The following is an 18,068-nucleotide window of genomic DNA, read 5'->3' as shown; positions in this document are numbered from 1 at the left end:
ATATGTACACAGTGTGATACAGTAATGAGATCTGATTATACCTACAGATATAAGATACAGACACATGTATATGTACACAGTGTGATAAAGTAATGAGATCTGATTATACCTACAGATATAAGATAAGACACATGTATATGTACACAGTGTGATACAGTAATGAGATCTGATTATACCTACAGATATAATATACAGACACATGTATATGTACACAATGTGATAATGTAATAAGATCAGATTATACCTATAGATATAAGATAAAGACACATGTATATGTGCACAGTGTGATACAGTAATGAGATCTGATTATACCTACAGATATAAGATAAAGACACATGTATATGTACACAGTGTTATACAGTAATGAGATCTGATTATACCTACAGATATAAGATAAAGACACATGTATATGTACACAGTGTTATACAGTAATGAGATCTGATTATACCTACAGATATAAGATAAAGACACATGTATATGTACACAATGTGATACAGTAATGAGATCTGATTATACCTACAGATATAAGATACGAACACATGTATATGTACACAGTGTGATAAAGTAATGAGATCTGATTATACCTACAGATATAAGATACAGACACATGTATATGTACACAGTGTGATAAAGTAATGAGATCTGATTATACCTACAGATAATAGATACAGACACATGTATATGTACACAGTGTGATACAGTAATGAGATCTGATTATACCTACAGATATAAGATACAGACACATGTATATGTACACAGTGTGATACAGTAATGAGATCTGATTATACCTACAGATATAAGATACAGACACATGTATATGTACACAATGTGATACAGTAATGAGATCTGATTATACCTACAGATATAAGATAAAGACACATGTATATGTACACAATGTGATACAGTAATGAGATCTTGATTATAACCTACAGATATAAGATAAAGGACACATGTATATGTACACAGTGTGATACAGTAATGAGATCTGATTATACCTACAGATATAAGATAAAGACACTGTATATGTACACAGTGTGATACAGTAATGAGATCTGATTATACTACAGATATAAGATACAGAGACACATGTATATGTACACAGTGTGATAAAGTAATGAGATACTGATTATACCTACAGATATAAGAAACAGACACATGTATATGTACACAATTGTGATAAAGTAATGAGATCTGATTATACCTACAGATATAAGATACAGACACATGTATATGTACACAGTGTGAATACAGTAATGAGATCTGATTATACATACAGATATAAGATACAGATACATTTTTATGTACACGAGTGTGATACATAATGATATCTGATTATACTACAGATATAAAATAAAGACACATGTATATGTACACAATGTGATACAGTAATGATATCTGATTATACCTACAGATATCAGATACAGACACATGTATATGTACACAATGTGATACAGTAATGAGATCTGATTATACCTACAGATATCAGATAAAGACACATGTATATGTACACAATGTGATACAGTAATGAGATCTGATTATACCTACAGATATAAGATACAGACACATGTATATGTACACAATGTGATACAGTAATGAGATCTGATTATACCTACAGATATAAGATACAGACACATGTATATGTACACATGTGATACAGTAATGAGATCTGATTATACCTACAGATATAAGATACAGACACATGTATATGTACACAGTATGATATAGTAATGAAATCTGATTATACCTACAGATATAAGATACAGACACATGTATATGTACACAGTATGATATAGTAATGAGATCTGATTATACCTACAGATATAAGATACAGACACATGTATATGTACACAGTGTGATACAGTAATGAGATCTGATTATACCTACAGATATAAGATAAAGACACATGTATATGTACACAGTGTGATATAGTAATGAGATCTGATTATACCTACAGATATAAGATAAAGACACATGTATATGTACACAAGTGTGATACAGTAATGAGATCTGATTATACCTACAGATATAAGATAAAGACACATGTATATGTACACAATGTGATACAGTAATGAGATCTGATTATACCTACAGATATAAGATACAGACACATGTATATGTACACAATGTGATACAGTAATGAGATCTGATTATACCTACAGATATAAGATACAGACACATGTATATGTACACAGTGTGATACAGTAATGAGATCTGATTATAACTACAGATATAAGATACAGACACACATGTATATGTACACAGTGTGATACAGGTAGTGAGATCTGATTATACTCACATATATAAGATACAGACACTGTTATATGTACACAGTGTGGTAAAGTAATGAGATCTGATTATACCTACAGATATAAGATACAGCCACATGTATATATACACAATGTGATACAGTAATGAGATCTGACCTACAGATATAAGATACAGACACATGTATATGTACACAGTGTGATACAGTAATGAGATCTGATTATACCTACAGATATAAGATAAAGACAGATGTATATGTACACAATGTGATACAGTAATGAGATCTGATTATAACCTACAGACATAAGATACAGACACATGTATATGTACACAATGTGATACAGTAATGAGATCTGATTATACCTACAGATATAAGATAAAGACATGTATATGTACACAGTGTGATACAGTAATGAGATCTGATTATACCTACAGATATAAGATACAGACACATGTATATGTACACAATGTGATACAGTAATGAGATCTGATTATACCTACAGATATAAGATAAGACACATGTATATGTACACAGTGTGATACAGTAATGAGATCTGATATATACCCTACAGATATAAATATACAGACACATGTATATGTACACAATGTGATAATGTAATAAGATCAGATTATACCTATAGATATAAGATAAAGACACATGTATATGTGCACAGTGTGATACAGTAATGAGATCTGATTATACCTACAGATATAAGATAAAGACCCATGTATATGTACACAGTGTGATACAGTAATGAGATCTGATTATACCTACAGATATAAGATAAAGACACATGTATATGTACACAGTGTTATACAGTAATGAGATCTGATTATACCTACAGATATAAGATAAAGACACATGTATATGTACACAATGTGATACAGTAATGAGATCTGATTATACCTACAGTTATAAGATACGAACACATGTATATGTACACAGTGTGATAAAGTAATGAGATCTGATTATACCTACAGATATAAGATACAGACACATGTATATGTACACAGTGTGATAAAGTAATGAGATCTGATTATACCTACAGATAATAGATACAGACACATGTATATGTACACAGTGTGATACAGTAATGAGATCTGATTATACCTACAGATATAAGATAAAGACACATGTATATGTACACAGTGTGATACAGTAATGAGATCTGATTATACCTACAGATATAAGATAAAGACACATGTATATGTACACAGTGTTATAAAGTAATGAGATCTGATTATACCTACAGATATAAGATAAAGACACATGTATATGTACACAGTGTGATACAGTAATGAGATCTGATTATACCTTACAGATATAAGATAAAGACACATGTATATGTACACAGTGTGATAAAGTAATGAGATCTGATTATACCTACAGATATAAGATAAAGACACATGTATATGTACACAATGTGATACAGTAATGAGATCTGATATACCTACATATATAAGATAAAGAAGCATGTATATGTACACAATGTGATACAGTAATAAGATCTGATTATACCTACAAACCTTTTTATTAGGTTGTGGCTTCAAAACACAAAATCAGAGCTTTAAAATACACAAATAAACCCTAAAAAGCTAGTTTTCATACATTTTTTACTCTGCAGTTGGTAAAAAAAAGCAATTGTAAACACATTAAGGGAAAAACTATTTTACAGTATACTGTCCCTTTAAGAGGGGAAATTACAACTTTTCTGATAAAGCTAAAGAAAAAAAACAAGTCAATATAAACAACAAGTTACTAGATCCCTTATTAAAATGTATACCAAGTATATTCAAAACAAAAGTTTAGAAAATTGGAAAAAATATATTCAAGCTAAACAAAATAGGGACAAGTTTTTTGCTCAAAATGAAGTTAAAGAGAATATAAAAACTTGCACACAGTATTACAGATATGGCAACAAAGTTGGTAGTTTCTTAGCACGTATAATAAAAAATCAAAAGGCACCCATATTTATAAATAAAATTCAAGATAAGGATGTTACATGGACTAACACATGTGACATACAAAAATCATTTTTTGAACATTTTCCTGACCTCTATTCACCACAACCAATAGAAGCAGACATGAAGGAAAAATTTTGGGAACCAATTAATACCCCTAGAATAGATGCATCACACTTAGGGAAAATTAATGAACCCATCACGGAAAAAGAAATACAACAAACAATCAAACTTTTAGCAAATAATAAAGCGGCAGGTCCGGATGGACTTCCAACCGAGTTTTATAAAATACTTATTGATGAAATAACTCCAACCTTAACTCTATTGTTGAATAAATTCTGGTCTGGCCAACTCAAACCATTAGAAGATTTTAATGAATCTACAATTATTATAATTCCCAAACAGGGCGAAAAATCCTAATTTAAACTGACTCATATAGACCAATATCACTCCTGAATATTGACTACAAAATTATAACAAGTATACTGGCAAAAAGAATCCAAACCTCTTTAGATACTATTATACATTCTGATCAAACAGGATTTATGAAGGGACGCTCCTCGAATATCAACTTGAGGAAAGTTTTTGTAACAATTGTAGATCAATGGTATAATAAGAAATACTTTAAGAAATTAGTAAAAGAAGATCTATTTATAATATCCCTTGATGCCAGTAAGGCCTTTGACTCACTCACCTGGGATCACCTTTTGTTTTCTCTTAGTAAATTTGGTTATGTAGGTAATTGTTATAACATGATTGAATTGCTTTACAGGAAGTCAAAGGCGGCACTAGTTATAAATAACAATAAAACCACAAGTTTTTCCCTACTCAGAGGAACGAGACAAGGGTGTCCATTATCACCTTTAATTTTAAACATAGCTCTAGAACCACTTTTGATTGCATTAAGGAAGGATATCCGAGGGATAGAATTGGGTAAGAAGAATATAAAATTGGCAGTATATGCAGATGACCTACTAAAAACTCAAAGAAAACTTTTAATACCGTTTGTCAGATTATAGAGAGGTTTGGATCCTTTTCTGGATATAGAATTAATAAGGACAAGTCAGAAGTATTGTGGATTCAGAAAAACCAAGACTCAGAAATAAAAATATTTAAAGAAGTGAATCATTCCTTAATATATCTAGGTATTAAAATATCCACTGATCCGATGGAATGGTATTCGTTGAACATAAGTAATGGGGTTAATCAATTCTGTGAGACACTCAAAAGGTGGGCAACTCCCCCCCCCCCCTCTCCATTCTTGGTAAAATAAAACTACTTAAGATGATAGCTCTTCCAAGACTGTCATTATTGTCAGAAATTAATACGATTACAAGGAGATAATTAATACAGCAAATATTCAATATCACTTCTTTACAATATAGTGAATAATATAGATTATAAAACACACCTTGATAGAGCAGTAGTAAAATGGAGAGAAATGTATCCGAGGGATAGAATTGGGTAAGAAGAATATAAAATTGGCAGTATATGCAGATGACCTACTAAAAACTCAAAGAAAACTTTTAATACCGTTTGTCAGATTATAGAGAGGTTTGGATCCTTTTCTGGATATAGAATTAATAAGGACAAGTCAGAAGTATTGTGGATTCAGAAAAACAAGACTCAGAAATAAAAATATTTAAGGAAGTGAATCATTCCTTAATATATCTAGGTATTAATACGATTACAAGGAGATAAATGGGACTTGGCACCACTATCTCCAGTAATTAACAACTTTAGAAATGGCAAATATTCAATATCACTTCTTTACAATATAGTGAATAATATAGATTATAAAACACACCTTGATAGAGCAGTAGTAAAATGGAGAGAAATGTATTTTTCAAACCTTAAAGAACAAACTATATTGAAGAGCATGGAAAGGGTAGAGGAAGCAACATTGGCAGCACATATGCGAGAACAGCATATAAAGATTTTATGGATGGCATATATTACACCAGAGAAAATAGATAAGGGGGGGGGGGGTAGGGGAAGGAACTTATTGTATAAAATGTTGACAAAGTAGAACAAATCTGCTACACAGCTTTTGGCTCTGTCCAAAGATACAACAATTCTGGAAAATGGTAAATATCTGGATTAATAAGATCTACGGATCTCAAATAATTTTGCAGGCAGAACAGATTTTTTTCTTCGAATGTAAAGGGAGGCATCTTCAATGGAGGAAATTCATAACAATGGTAGTTTTAATTGGTAGGAATCTTATTTTGAAAGGATGGAAAACTGCTAGAGTACCATCTCTGAAGGCCCTTAAAGAGAGCACTCAAACAATTTCTCATAGAACAGCAAGATACTTGGTTTAATATTGAAGTTAATATTGAATGGATTTTTGATAAATGGGGGAAGTGGTTAAAAACGTGAAATCAAAACCTTTGAAAATACAATGTATATGGAAAATTGTAGATTGAGGGGTGAATGGCTATTCGACTCGAATGAGGGAGGTGGAGAGAGGGGGTAATGGCCTGGGGGGGAAGAGAGGGAATTTTTTTTTTGAGGGGACTCACCCTCATCCTCCCATGCTAAGAAAATGTGTTAAATATCAGGTTTTGATTAATTTTGCTAACATTGGGAGGCATCAATTGAGAATTGGGACCTCTGTCACCGGAGGGATTGCTTATTAAACAATATTTATGTTGGGTATATTTATGAATATATTTGTATTGATAAATGGAGTGATTATTCAAGGAAATAATTAGTTTTTGGTCTGTGTACTCTTCCATTTTCTTCTCTTATTGTGTTATTTTCCAATTGTATTAACTATTGTTAAAAACAACATTTGCTATTTGCAATAGCGCATATGATAAACGTATGATTTGAGATATTTTTTTACAACTATGAAACTAATTAATAAAAAAACAACAACAAAAAAACATTATTTTGCCTACAGTGTCCGTAGGTTCACTACATGTTTGTTTTTGTGCACAAGCAACCAGCTGGGGGGAAATTATGGGAGGTGTCAGACTGTATCTGGAACATAATCTCACCTGAGCGCTGACAGGATCTGCGTGCACCATCTCTTCCAAGCCTGCAATACAGAGTGCAGAGTCATACAAATGCTGCAGATCTGCGTGTGTCACGTGAGAGGGTGACAGTGAATGAGGGGTGGGTGACACTGCAGCGTTGCAAATTTACTAAAGCTAACATATCCATCCTTCAGTAAGTCAGCTGTACGGAGCAAGACAGGGTCAGAGGTCATGGGTAGTCGAGTGAGATGCTGCTGGGGTACCCTGCTCACTGAGCACAGCATGCAGATAAGTAAATATTTACCTTGGCATTCGTTGTCTTACGGTTCTTCTTCGTTTTCTTTAGGAACTGCCTCAGGCTCCCAGAAGAGACGTATTCAGTGATAAATACCACCTATGGGGCAAAACGAGAGATGGATTCCCCTGATTTATCAGAGTCACATACAGTCTGCTGGTGTCACAAACAGGAGAGGGACTGTTAGTGTGACACGTGTATGTACTCACACATACCTGCACATTCATAGACATACACACATACCCACACTTACACATACACCCATACACACACACTTACACATATACACACACACACACACTTACGTACCCACACACATACTTACACATTCATAGACATTCCAACACTTACACATACACCCATACCCACACTTACACACACAGATTCCCACACTTACACTTACACATACACCCAAACTCACACACACACATATATATATATATATATATATATATATATATACACACGTACACACACACACGTACCCATACCCACACATGTACCCACACACACGTACCCACTTAAACACCATAGACATTCCCACACTTACAGACACCCATACCCACACTTACACAAGTACGCACCCACACACTTACACATTCATAGACATTCTCACACATACACACACACCCACACTTACACATACACACACACGTACCCACACTCATACTTACACACACACTTACACATACATAGACATTCCCACACTTACACATACACTTACACATCCATAGACATCCCCACACTTACATATATACATGTACCCACATTTACACACACACATCCACATAACCACCCTTACACATAAACACATGTACCCACACTTATACACACCCACACTTACTCACACTTATGCACACACATACACATGCCCACACACATCCACAAATTAACTCAAATGTACACACAGGGGCTGTCAGTGTTACACACACAAGTACCCACACTTAACACACACACATACTTAGTCAAACTTACAGATATATAAACACACATGGATAAATACACATACACATGCAAACAGGTAATCGACTATCAGTGTAACACACATGTACACAAATGCCCGCACACACACTCACACACACATACACATATACACACATATGCCCGCACTTACACACAGGCACACACATATACACACACATGCCCACACTTACACACACACTTACATAGACACACACACTCAAACACACATACACACTTACATACAGACATATACACACAGACTCATACACTTACACACACACTCACATGTACAACAACACGCATGCATGCACATACAAAACACGTAACTTACACACACACACACACACACACACACACACACAGATATACACACATGCCCGCAGTTGCACACACACTTACATACAGACTTACACATATACACACACACTTACACACACACACTCACATACACACACATGAATGCACACACACGTAACTTACAGACACATACACATATACACACACACTCACATACACACATATGCATGCACACACACAAACAAACATACAAACACACACCTTGCATTAATTTTTCTTACACGAGCTGAAGTTTCCTCGACATCCAACCAGTATTTGTGGAACTTCACAACATTAGGATGATCTACAACCATTAGGTTTTGGAACATAGTTCGGATCTTCTCCTAAGAAGCAAAATCAATAAAAGTCAGAGTGTAAAGAGGACCTGGGAGAGAGGGAGGCAGAGGAAGAGGGCTGAGTGTGTGAGAAAGAACCAGTGGGAGAATAAGTGAGAGAGGGAAGCAAGGGGAGAGGGGTGAGTGTGTGAGAGAGGGAGGCAGGGGGAGAGGGGTGAGTGTGTGAGAGAGGGAGGCAGGGGGAGAGGGGTGAGTGTGTGAGAGAGGGAGGCAGGGGGAGAGGGGTGAGTGTGTGAGAGAGGGAGGTAGGGGGAGAGGGGTGAGTGTGTGAGAGAGGGAGGCAGGGGGAGAGGGGTGAGTGTGTGAGAGAGGGAGGCAGGGGGAGAGGGGTGAGTGTGTGAGAGAGGGAGGCAGGGGGAGAGGGGTGAGTGTGTGAGAGAGGGAGGTAGGGGGAGAGGGGTGAGTGTGTGAGAGAGAGAGGTCGGGTGAGAGGGGTGAAAGTGTAAGAGAGGGAGGCAGGGGAAGAGGGCTGAGTGTGTGAGAGAGGGAGGCAGGGGGAGAGGGGTGAGTGTGTGAGAGAGAGAGGTCGGGTGAGAGGGGTGAAAGTGTAAGAGAGGGAGGCAGGGGAAGAGGGCTGAGTGTGTGAGAGAGGGAGGCAGGGGAAGAGGGGTGAGTGTGTGAGAGAGGGAGGCAGGGGGAGAGGGGTGAGTGTGTGAGAGAGGGAAGCAGGGGGAGAGGGTGAGTGTGTGAGAGAGGGAGGCAGGGGGAGAGGGTGAGTGTGTGAGATAGGGAAGCAGGGGGAGAGGGGGGGAGTGTGTGAGAGAGGGAAGCAGGGGGAGAGGGGGGAGTGTGTGAGAGAGGGAAGCAGGGGGGAGAGGGGTGAGTGTGTGAGAGAGGGAAGCAGGGGGAGAGGGGGGAGTGTGTGAGAGAGGGAGGCAGGGGGAGAGGGGTGAATGTGTGAGAGAGGGAAGCAGGGGGAGAGGGGGGAGTGTGTGAGAGAGGGAGGCAGGGGGAGAGGGGTGAATGTGTGAGAGAGGGAAGCAGGGGGAGAGGGGTGAGTGTGTGAGAGAGGGAAGCAGGGGGAGAGGGGGGAGTGTGTGAGAGAGGGAGGCAGGGGGAGAGGGGTGAGTGTGTGAGAGAGGGAAGCAGGGGGGGAGGGGTGAGTGTGTGAGAGAGGGAGGCAGGGGGAGAGGGGTGAGTGTGTTAGAGAGGGAGGCAGGGGGAGAGGGGTGAGTGTGTTAGAGAGGGAGGCAGGGGGAGAGGGGTGAGTGTGTGAGAGAGGGAGGCAGGGGGAGAGGGGTGAGTGTGTGAGAGAGGGAAGCAGGGGGAGAGGGTGAGTGTGTGAGAGAGGGAGGCAGGGGGAGAGGGTGAGTGTGTGAGATAGGGAAGCAGGGGGAGAGGGGGGAGTGTGTGAGAGAGGGAAGCAGGGGGAGAGGGGGGAGTGTGTGAGAGAGGGAAGCAGGGGGAGAGGGGTGAGTGTGTGAGAGAGGGAAGCAGGGGGAGAGGGGGGAGTGTGTGAGAGAGGGAGGCAGGGGGAGAGGGGTGAATGTGTGAGAGAGGGAAGCAGGGGGAGAGGGGGGAGTGTGTGAGAGAGGGAGGCAGGGGGAGAGGGGTGAGTGTGTGAGAGAGGGAGGCAGGGGGAGAGGGGTGAGTGTGTGAGAGAGGGAAGCAGGGGGAGAGGGGGGAGTGTGTGAGAGAGGGAGGCAGGGGGAGAGGGGTGAGTGTGTGAAAGAGGGAAGCAGGGGGAGAGGGGTGAGGCAGGGGGAGAGGGGTGAGTGTGTGAGAGAGGGAGGCAGGGGGAGAGGGGTGAGTGTGTGAGAGAGGGAAGCAGGGGGAGAGGGGTGAGTGTGTGAGAGAGGGAAGCAGGGGGAGAGGGGTGAGTGTGGGGGAGAGGGGTGAGTGTGTGAGAGAGGGAGGCAGGGGGAGAGGGGTGAGTGTGTGAGAGAGGGAAGCAGGGGGGGAGGGGTGAGTGTGTGAGAGAGGGAGGCAGGGGGAGAGGGGTGAGTGTGTTAGAGAGGGAGGCAGGGGGAGAGGGGTGAGTGTGTTAGAGAGGGAGGCAGGGGGAGAGGGGTGAGTGTGTGAGAGAGGGAGGCAGGGGGAGAGGGGGTGAGTGTGTGAGAGAGGGAAGCAGGGGGAGAGGGGTGAGTGTGTGAGAGAGGGAAGCAGGGGGAGAGGGGTGAGTGTGTGAGAGAGGGAAGCAGGGGGAGAGGGGTGAGTGTGTGAGAGAGGGAGGCAGGGGGAGAGGGGTGAGTGTGTGAGAGAGGGAGGCAGGGGGAGAGGGGTGAGTGTGTGAGAGAGGGAGGCAGGGGGAGAGGGGTGAGTGTGTGAGAGAGGGAAGCAGGGGGAGAGGGGGAGTGTGTGAGAGAGGGAAGCAGGGGGAGAGGGGGGGAGTGTGTGAGAGAGGGAGGCAGGGGGAGAGGGGTGAGTGTGTGAGACAGAACCAGTGGGAGAATAAGTGAGAGAGGGAAGCAAGGGGAGAGGGGTGAGTGTGTGAGAGAGGGAGGCAGGGGGAGAGGGGTGAATGTGTGAGAGAGGGAGGTAGGGGGAGAGGGGTGAGTGTGTGAGAGAGGGAGGCAGGGGGAGAGGGGTGAGTGTGTGAGAGAGGGAGGTAGGGGGAGAAGGGTGAGTGTGTGAGAGAGAGAGAGGTAGGGTGAGAGGGGTGAGTGTGTAAGAGAGGGAGGCAGGGGAAGAGGGCTGAGTGTGTGAGAGAGGGAGGCAGGGGGAGAGGGGTGAGTGTGTTAGAGAGGGAGGCAGGGGGAGAGGGGTGAGTGTGTGAGAGAGGGAGGCAGGGGGAGAGGGGTGAGTGTGTGAGAGAGGGAGGCAGGGGGAGAGGGGTGAGTGTGTGAGAGAGGGAAGCAGGGGGAGAGGGTGAGTGTGTGAGAGAGGGAGGCAGGGGGAGAGGGTGGAGTGTGTGAGAGAGGGAAGCAGGGGGAGAGGGGGGAGTGTGTGAGAGAGGGAAGCAGGGGGAGAGGGGTGAATGTGTGAGAGAGGGAAGCAGGGGGAGAGGGGGGAGTGTGTGAGAGAGGGAGGCAGGGGGAGAGGGGTGAATGTGTGAGAGAGGGAAGCAGGGGGAGAGGGGTGAGTGTGTGAGAGAGGGAAGCAGGGGGAGAGGGGGGAGTGTGTGAGAGAGGGAGGCAGGGGGAGAGGGGTGAGTGTGTGAAAGAGGGAAGCAGGGGGAGAGGGGTGAGGCAGGGGGAGAGGGGTGAGTGTGTGAGAGAGGGAGGCAGGGGGAGAGGGGTGAGTGTGTGAGAGAGGGAAGCAGGGGGAGAGGGGTGAGTGTGTGAGAGAGGGAAGCAGGGGGAGAGGGGTGAGTGTGGGGGAGAGGGGTGAGTGTGTGAGAGAGGGAGGCAGGGGGAGAGGGGTGAGTGTGTGAGAGAGGGAAGCAGGGGGAGAGGGGTGAGTGTGTGAGAGAGGGAGGCAGGGGGAGAGGGGTGAGTGTGTTAGAGAGGGAGGCAGGGGGAGAGGGGTGAGTGTGTTAGAGAGGGAGGCAGGGGGAGAGGGGTGAGTGTGTGAGAGAGGGAGGCAGGGGGAGAGGGGTGAGTGTGTGAGAGAGGGAAGCAGGGGGAGAGGGGTGAGTGTGTGAGAGAGGGAAGCAGGGGGAGAGGGGTGAGTGTGTGAGAGAGGGAAGCAGGGGGAGAGGGGTGAGTGTGTGAGAGAGGGAGGCAGGGGGAGAGGGGTGAGTGTGTGAGAGAGGGAGGCAGGGGGAGAGGGGTGAGTGTGTGAGAGAGGGAGGCAGGGGGAGAGGGGTGAGTGTGTGAGAGAGGGAAGCAGGGGGAGAGGGGGAGTGTGTGAGAGAGGGAAGCAGGGGGAGAGGGGGGAGTGTGTGAGAGAGGGAGGCAGGGGGAGAGGGGTGAGTGTGTGAGACAGAACCAGTGGGAGAATAAGTGAGAGAGGGAAGCAAGGGGAGAGGGGTGAGTGTGTGAGAGAGGGAGGCAGGGGGAGAGGGGTGAATGTGTGAGAGAGGGAGGTAGGGGGAGAGGGGTGAGTGTGTGAGAGAGGGAGGCAGGGGGAGAGGGGTGAGTGTGTGAGAGAGGGAGGTAGGGGGAGAAGGGTGAGTGTGTGAGAGAGAGAGAGGTAGGGTGAGAGGGGTGAGTGTGTAAGAGAGGGAGGCAGGGGAAGAGGGCTGAGTGTGTGAGAGAGGGAGGCAGGGGGAGAGGGGTGAGTGTGTTAGAGAGGGAGGCAGGGGGAGAGGGGGTGAGTGTGTGAGAGAGGGAGGCAGGGGGAGAGGGGTGAGTGTGTGAGAGAGGGAGGCAGGGGGAGAGGGTGTGAGTGTGTGAGAGAGGGAAGCAGGGGGAGAGGGTGAGTGTGTGAGAGAGGGAGGCAGGGGGAGAGGGTGGAGTGTGTGAGAGAGGGAAGCAGGGGGAGAGGGGGGAGTGTGTGAGAGAGGGAAGCAGGGGGGAGAGGGGGGAGTGTGTGAGAGAGGGAGGCAGGGGGAGAGGGGGTGAGTGTGTGAGAGAGGGAAGCAGGGGGAGAGGGGTGAGTGTGTGAGAGAGGGAGGCAGGGGGAGAGGGGTGAGTGTGTGAGAGAGGGAAGCAGGGGGAGAGGGGTGAGTGTGTGAGAGAGGGAAGCAGGGGGGAGAGGGGGGAGTGTGTGAGAGAGGGAGGCAGGGGGAGAGGGGTGAGTGTGTGAGAGAGGGAAGCAGGGGGAGAGGGGTGAGTGTGTGAGAGAGGGAAGCAGGGGAGAGGGGTGAGTGTGGGGAGAGGGGTGAGTGTGTGAGAGAGGGAGGCAGGGGGAGAGGGGTGAGTGTGTGAGAGAGGGAGGCAGGGGGAGAGGGGTGAGTGTGTGAGAGAGGGAGGCAGGGGGAGAGGGGTGAGTGTGTGAGAGAGGGAAGCAGGGGGAGAGGGGTGAGTGTGTGAGAGAGGGAGGCAGGGGGAGAGGGGTGAGTGTGTGAGAGAGGGAGGCAGGGGGAGAGGGGTGAGTGTGTGAGAGAGGGAGGCAGGGGGAGAGGGGTGAGTGTGTGAGAGAGGGAGGCAGGGGGAGAGGGGGTGAGTGTGTGAGAGAGGGAAGCAGGGGGAGAGGGGTGAGTGTGTGAGAGAGGGAGGCAGGGGGAGAGGGATGAGTGTGTGAGAGAGGGAAGCAGGGGGAGAAGGGTGAGTGTGTGAGAGAGGGAGGCAGGGGGAGAGGGGTGAGTGTGTGAGAGAGGGAGGCAGGGGGAGAGGGGTGAGTGTGTTAGAGAGGGAGGCAGGGGGGAGAGGGGTGAGTGTGTGAGAGAGGGAGGCAGGGGGAGAGGGGTGAGTGTGTGAGAGAGGGAGGCAGGGGGAGAGGGGTGAGTGTGTGAGAGAGGGAGGCAGGGGGAGAGGGGTGAGTGTGTGAGAGAGGGAGGCAGGGGGAGAGGGGTGAGTGTGTTATAGAGGGAGGCAGGGGGAGAGGGGTGAGTGTGTGAGAGAGGGAAGCAGGGGGAGAGGGGTGAGTGTGTTAGAGAGGGAGGCAGGGGGAGAGGGGTGAGTGTGTGAGAGAGGGAGGCAGGGGGAGAGGGGTGAGTGTGTGAGAGAGGGAAGCAGGGAGAGAGGGGTGAGTGTGTGAGAGAGGGAGGCAGGGGGAGAGGGGTGAGTGTGTGAGAGAGGGAGGCAGGGGGAGAGGGGTGAGTGTGTGAGAGAGGGAAGCAGGGGGAGAGGGGTGAGTGTGTTAGAGAGGGAGGCAGGGGGAGAGGGGTGAGTGTGTGAGAGAGGGAGGCAGGGGGAGAGGGGTGAGTGTGTGAGAGAGGGAGGCAGGGGGAGAGGGTTGAGTGTGTGAGAGAGGGAGGCAGGGGGAGAGGGATGAGTGTGTGAGAGAGGGAAGCAGGGGGAGAGGGGTGAGTGTGTGAGAGAGGGAGGCAGGGGGAGAGGGGTGAGTGTGTGAGAGAGGGAGGCAGGGGGAGAGGGGTGAGTGTGTGAGAGAGGGAAGCAGGGGGAGAGGGTGAGTGTGTGAGAGAGGGAGGCAGGGGGAGAGGGGTGAGTGTGTGAGAGAGGGAGGCAGGGGGAGAGGGCCGAGTGTGTGAGAGAGGGAGGCAGGGGGAGATGGGTGAGTGTGTGAGAGAGGGAAGCAGGGGGGAGATGGGTGAGTGTGTGAGAGAGGGAAGCAGGGGGGAGAGGGGTGAGTGTGTGAGAGAGGGAGGCAGGGGGAGAGGGGTGAGTGTGTGAGAGAGGGAAGCAGGGGGAGAGGGGTGAGTGTGTGAGAGAGGGAGGCAGGGGGAGAGGGGTGAGTGTGTGAGAGAGGGAGGCAGGGGGAGAGGGGTGAGTGTGTTAGAGAGGGAGGCAGGGGGAGAGGGTGAGTGTGTGAGAGAGGGAGGCAGGGGGAGAGGGGTGAGTGTGTGAGAGAGGGAGGCAGGGGGAGAGGGGTGAGTGTGTTAGAGAGGGAGGCAGGGGGAGAGGGGTTAGTGTGTGAGAGAGGGAGGCAGGGGGAGAGGGGTGAGTGTGTTAGAGAGGGAGGCAGGGGGAGAGGAGTGAGTGTGTTAGAGAGGGAGGCAGGGGGAGAGGGGTTAGTGTGTGAGAGAGGGAGGCAGGGGGGAGAGGGGTGAGTGTGTTAGAGAGGGAGGCAGGGGGAGAGGGGTGAGTGTGTGAGAGAGGGAGGCAGGGGGAGAGGGGTGAGTGTGTGAGAGAGGGAAGCAGGGGGAGAGGGGTGAGTGTGTAAGAGAGGGAGGCAGGGGGAGAGGGGTGAGTGTGTGAGAGAGGGAGGCAGGGGGAGAGGGGTGAGTGTGTTAGAGAGGGAGGCAGGGGGAGAGGGGTGAGTGTGTGAGAGAGGGAGGCAGGGGGAGAGGGGTGAGTGTGTGAGAGAGGGAATCAGGGGGAGAGGGGTGAGTGTGTGAGAGAGGGAGGCAGGGGGAGAGGGGTGAGTGTGTGAGAGAGGGAGGCAGGGGTGAGTGTGTGAGAGAGGGAGGCAGGGGGAGAGGGGTGAGTGTGTGAGAGAGGGAGACAGGGGGAGAGAGGTGAGTGTGTGAGAGAGGGAGGCAGGGGGAGAGGGGTGAGTGTGTTAGAGAGGGAGGCAGGGGGAGAGGGGTGAGTGTGTGAGAGAGGGAGGCAGGGGGAGAGGGGTGAGTGTGTGAGAGAGGGAGGCAGGGGGAGAGGTGTGAGTGTGTGAGAGAGGGAGGCAGGGGGAGAGGGGTGAGTGTGTGAGAGAGGGAAGCAGGGGGAGAGGGGGAGTGTGTGAGAGAGGGAGGCAGGGGGAGAGGGGTGAGTGTGTGAGAGAGGGAGGCAGGGGGAGAGGGCCGAGTGTGTGAGAGAGGGAGGCAGGGGGAGATGGGTGAGTGTGTGAGAGAGGGAGGCAGGGGGAGAGGGGTGAGTGTGTGAGAGAGGGAGGCAGGGGGAGAGGTGTGAGTGTGTGAGAGAGGGAGGCAGGGGGAGAGGGGTGAGTGTGTGAAAGAGGGAAGCAGGGGGAGAGGGTGAGTGTGTGAGAGAGGGAGGCAGGGGGAGAGGGGTGAGTGTGTGAGAGAGGGAGGCAGGGGGAGAGGGCCGAGTGTGTGAGAGAGGGAGGCAGGGGGAGAGGGGGTGAGTGTGTGAGAGAGGGAAGCAGGGGGAGAGGGGTGAGTGTGTGAGAGAGGGAAGCAGGGGGAGAGGGGTGAGTGTGTTAGAGAGGGAGGCAGGGGGAGAGGGGTGAGTGTGTGAGAGAGGGAGGCAGGGGGAGAGGGGGTGAGTGTGTTAGAGAGGGAGGAAGGGGGTGAGTGTGTGAGAGAGGGAGGCAGGGGGAGAGGGGTGAGTGTGTAAGAGAGGGAGGCAGGGGGAGAGGGGTGAGTGTGTGAGAGAGGGAGGCAGGGGGAGAGGTGTGAGTGTGTGAGAGAGGGAAGCAGGGGGAGAGGGGTGAGTGTGTGAGAGAGGGAGGCAGGGGGAGAGGGGTGAGTGTGTGAGAGAGGGAGGCAGGGGGAGAGGGGGTGAGTGTGTTAGAGAGGGAGGCAGGGGGAGAGGGGTGAGTGTGTTAGAGAGGGAGGCAGGGGGAGAGGGGTGAGTGTGTGAGAGAGGGAGGCAGGAGGAGAGGGGTGAGTGTGTGAGAGAGGGAGGCAGGAGGAGAGGGGTGAGTGTGTTATAGAGGGAGGCAGGAGGAGAGGGGTGAGTGTGTGAGAGAGGGAAGCAGGAGGAGAGGGGTGAGTGTGTGAGAGAGGGAGGCAGGGGAGAGGGGTGAGTGTGTGAGAGAGGGAGGCAGGGGGTGAGTGTGTGAGAGAGGGAAGCAGGAGGAGAGGGGTGAGTGTGTGAGAGAGGGAGGCAGGGGGAGAGGGGTGAGTGTGTGAGAGAGGGAGGCAGGGGGAGAGGGGTGAGTGTGTGAGAGAGGGAGGCAGGGGGAGAGGGGTGAGTGTGTGAGAGAGGGAGGCAGGGGGTGAGTGTGTGAGAGAGGAATGAGAGAGGGTACCAGTTACAGGGGTTTATATTAGAATATAACAATACATCTCGTGAAGATTACCCTCTACCCAAGAGGATCTTACAATGAGGTTTTTAGAGAAAGAACTGTGCTATAGCCGAAGGTGCATTAACAAATACTTATAATATTGTGGTTCTTCACTTAGATAGATTTATAAAAAAAAGTAATATTATCCATCTAGATAGATAGATAGATAGATAGATTTATCTACTATACTTTGTGTGTTATACAACTATTCCTATGCTACTGTCACTGGATCTTGCAGATCTGTACCTCATGAGCCTTAAAGATCTTCTTATCTGTGAAATGTAGCTCATTCCAGACGACCTCTACGCCTTCCTCTGTGTCCATAGCCAGAAATGTGCTCTCAATGCCAGGCATGTTCCCCTGATTTACCTGCAAGTACAAGTGATTAAAAAGTGAGATACAGAGCAGATGTGGAGCACAAGGTGTGTGGGTCACAGCAGAGAGTCACAGGGTGTAAAGCAGCAGAGAGTCACAGGGTGTAAAGCAGCAGAGAGTCACAGGGTGTAAAGCAGCAGAGAGACACAGGGTGTAAATCAGTAGAAAGTCACATGGTGTAAAGCAGCAGAGAGACACAGGGTGTAAATCAGTAGAAAGTCACATGGTGTAAAGCAGCAG

At 47.7% G+C, this 18,068-nt stretch overlaps 1 protein-coding gene across 1 annotated transcript in view; it reads right to left on the bottom strand.

The window, feature by feature from the left end:
- The window catches only part of NRBP2 (nuclear receptor binding protein 2), a 179,132-nt gene extending 161,312 nt beyond the window's left edge, over positions 1-17,820 (bottom strand). The window contains exons 1-4 of the mRNA XM_053715482.1: positions 17,700-17,820; positions 9,048-9,149; positions 7,516-7,605; positions 7,233-7,273 (exon numbers count right to left, since the gene is read on the bottom strand). Of these exons, the coding sequence (XP_053571457.1) occupies positions 7,233-7,273; positions 7,516-7,605; positions 9,048-9,149; positions 17,700-17,807 (341 nt within the window). The 5' untranslated portion in view covers positions 17,808-17,820. The remainder of the gene's footprint in view (positions 1-7,232; positions 7,274-7,515; positions 7,606-9,047; positions 9,150-17,699) is intronic.
- Positions 17,821-18,068: the final 248 nt, after the last annotated feature.

This window comes from Bombina bombina, chromosome 5 (genome assembly GCF_027579735.1).
Source record: "Bombina bombina isolate aBomBom1 chromosome 5, aBomBom1.pri, whole genome shotgun sequence".
In the NCBI taxonomy this organism is placed as follows: domain Eukaryota; kingdom Metazoa; phylum Chordata; class Amphibia; order Anura; family Bombinatoridae; genus Bombina; species Bombina bombina.
The sequence above is the reverse complement of the archived record's forward strand: the minus strand, read 5'-3'. Positions and strand labels throughout refer to the sequence as shown.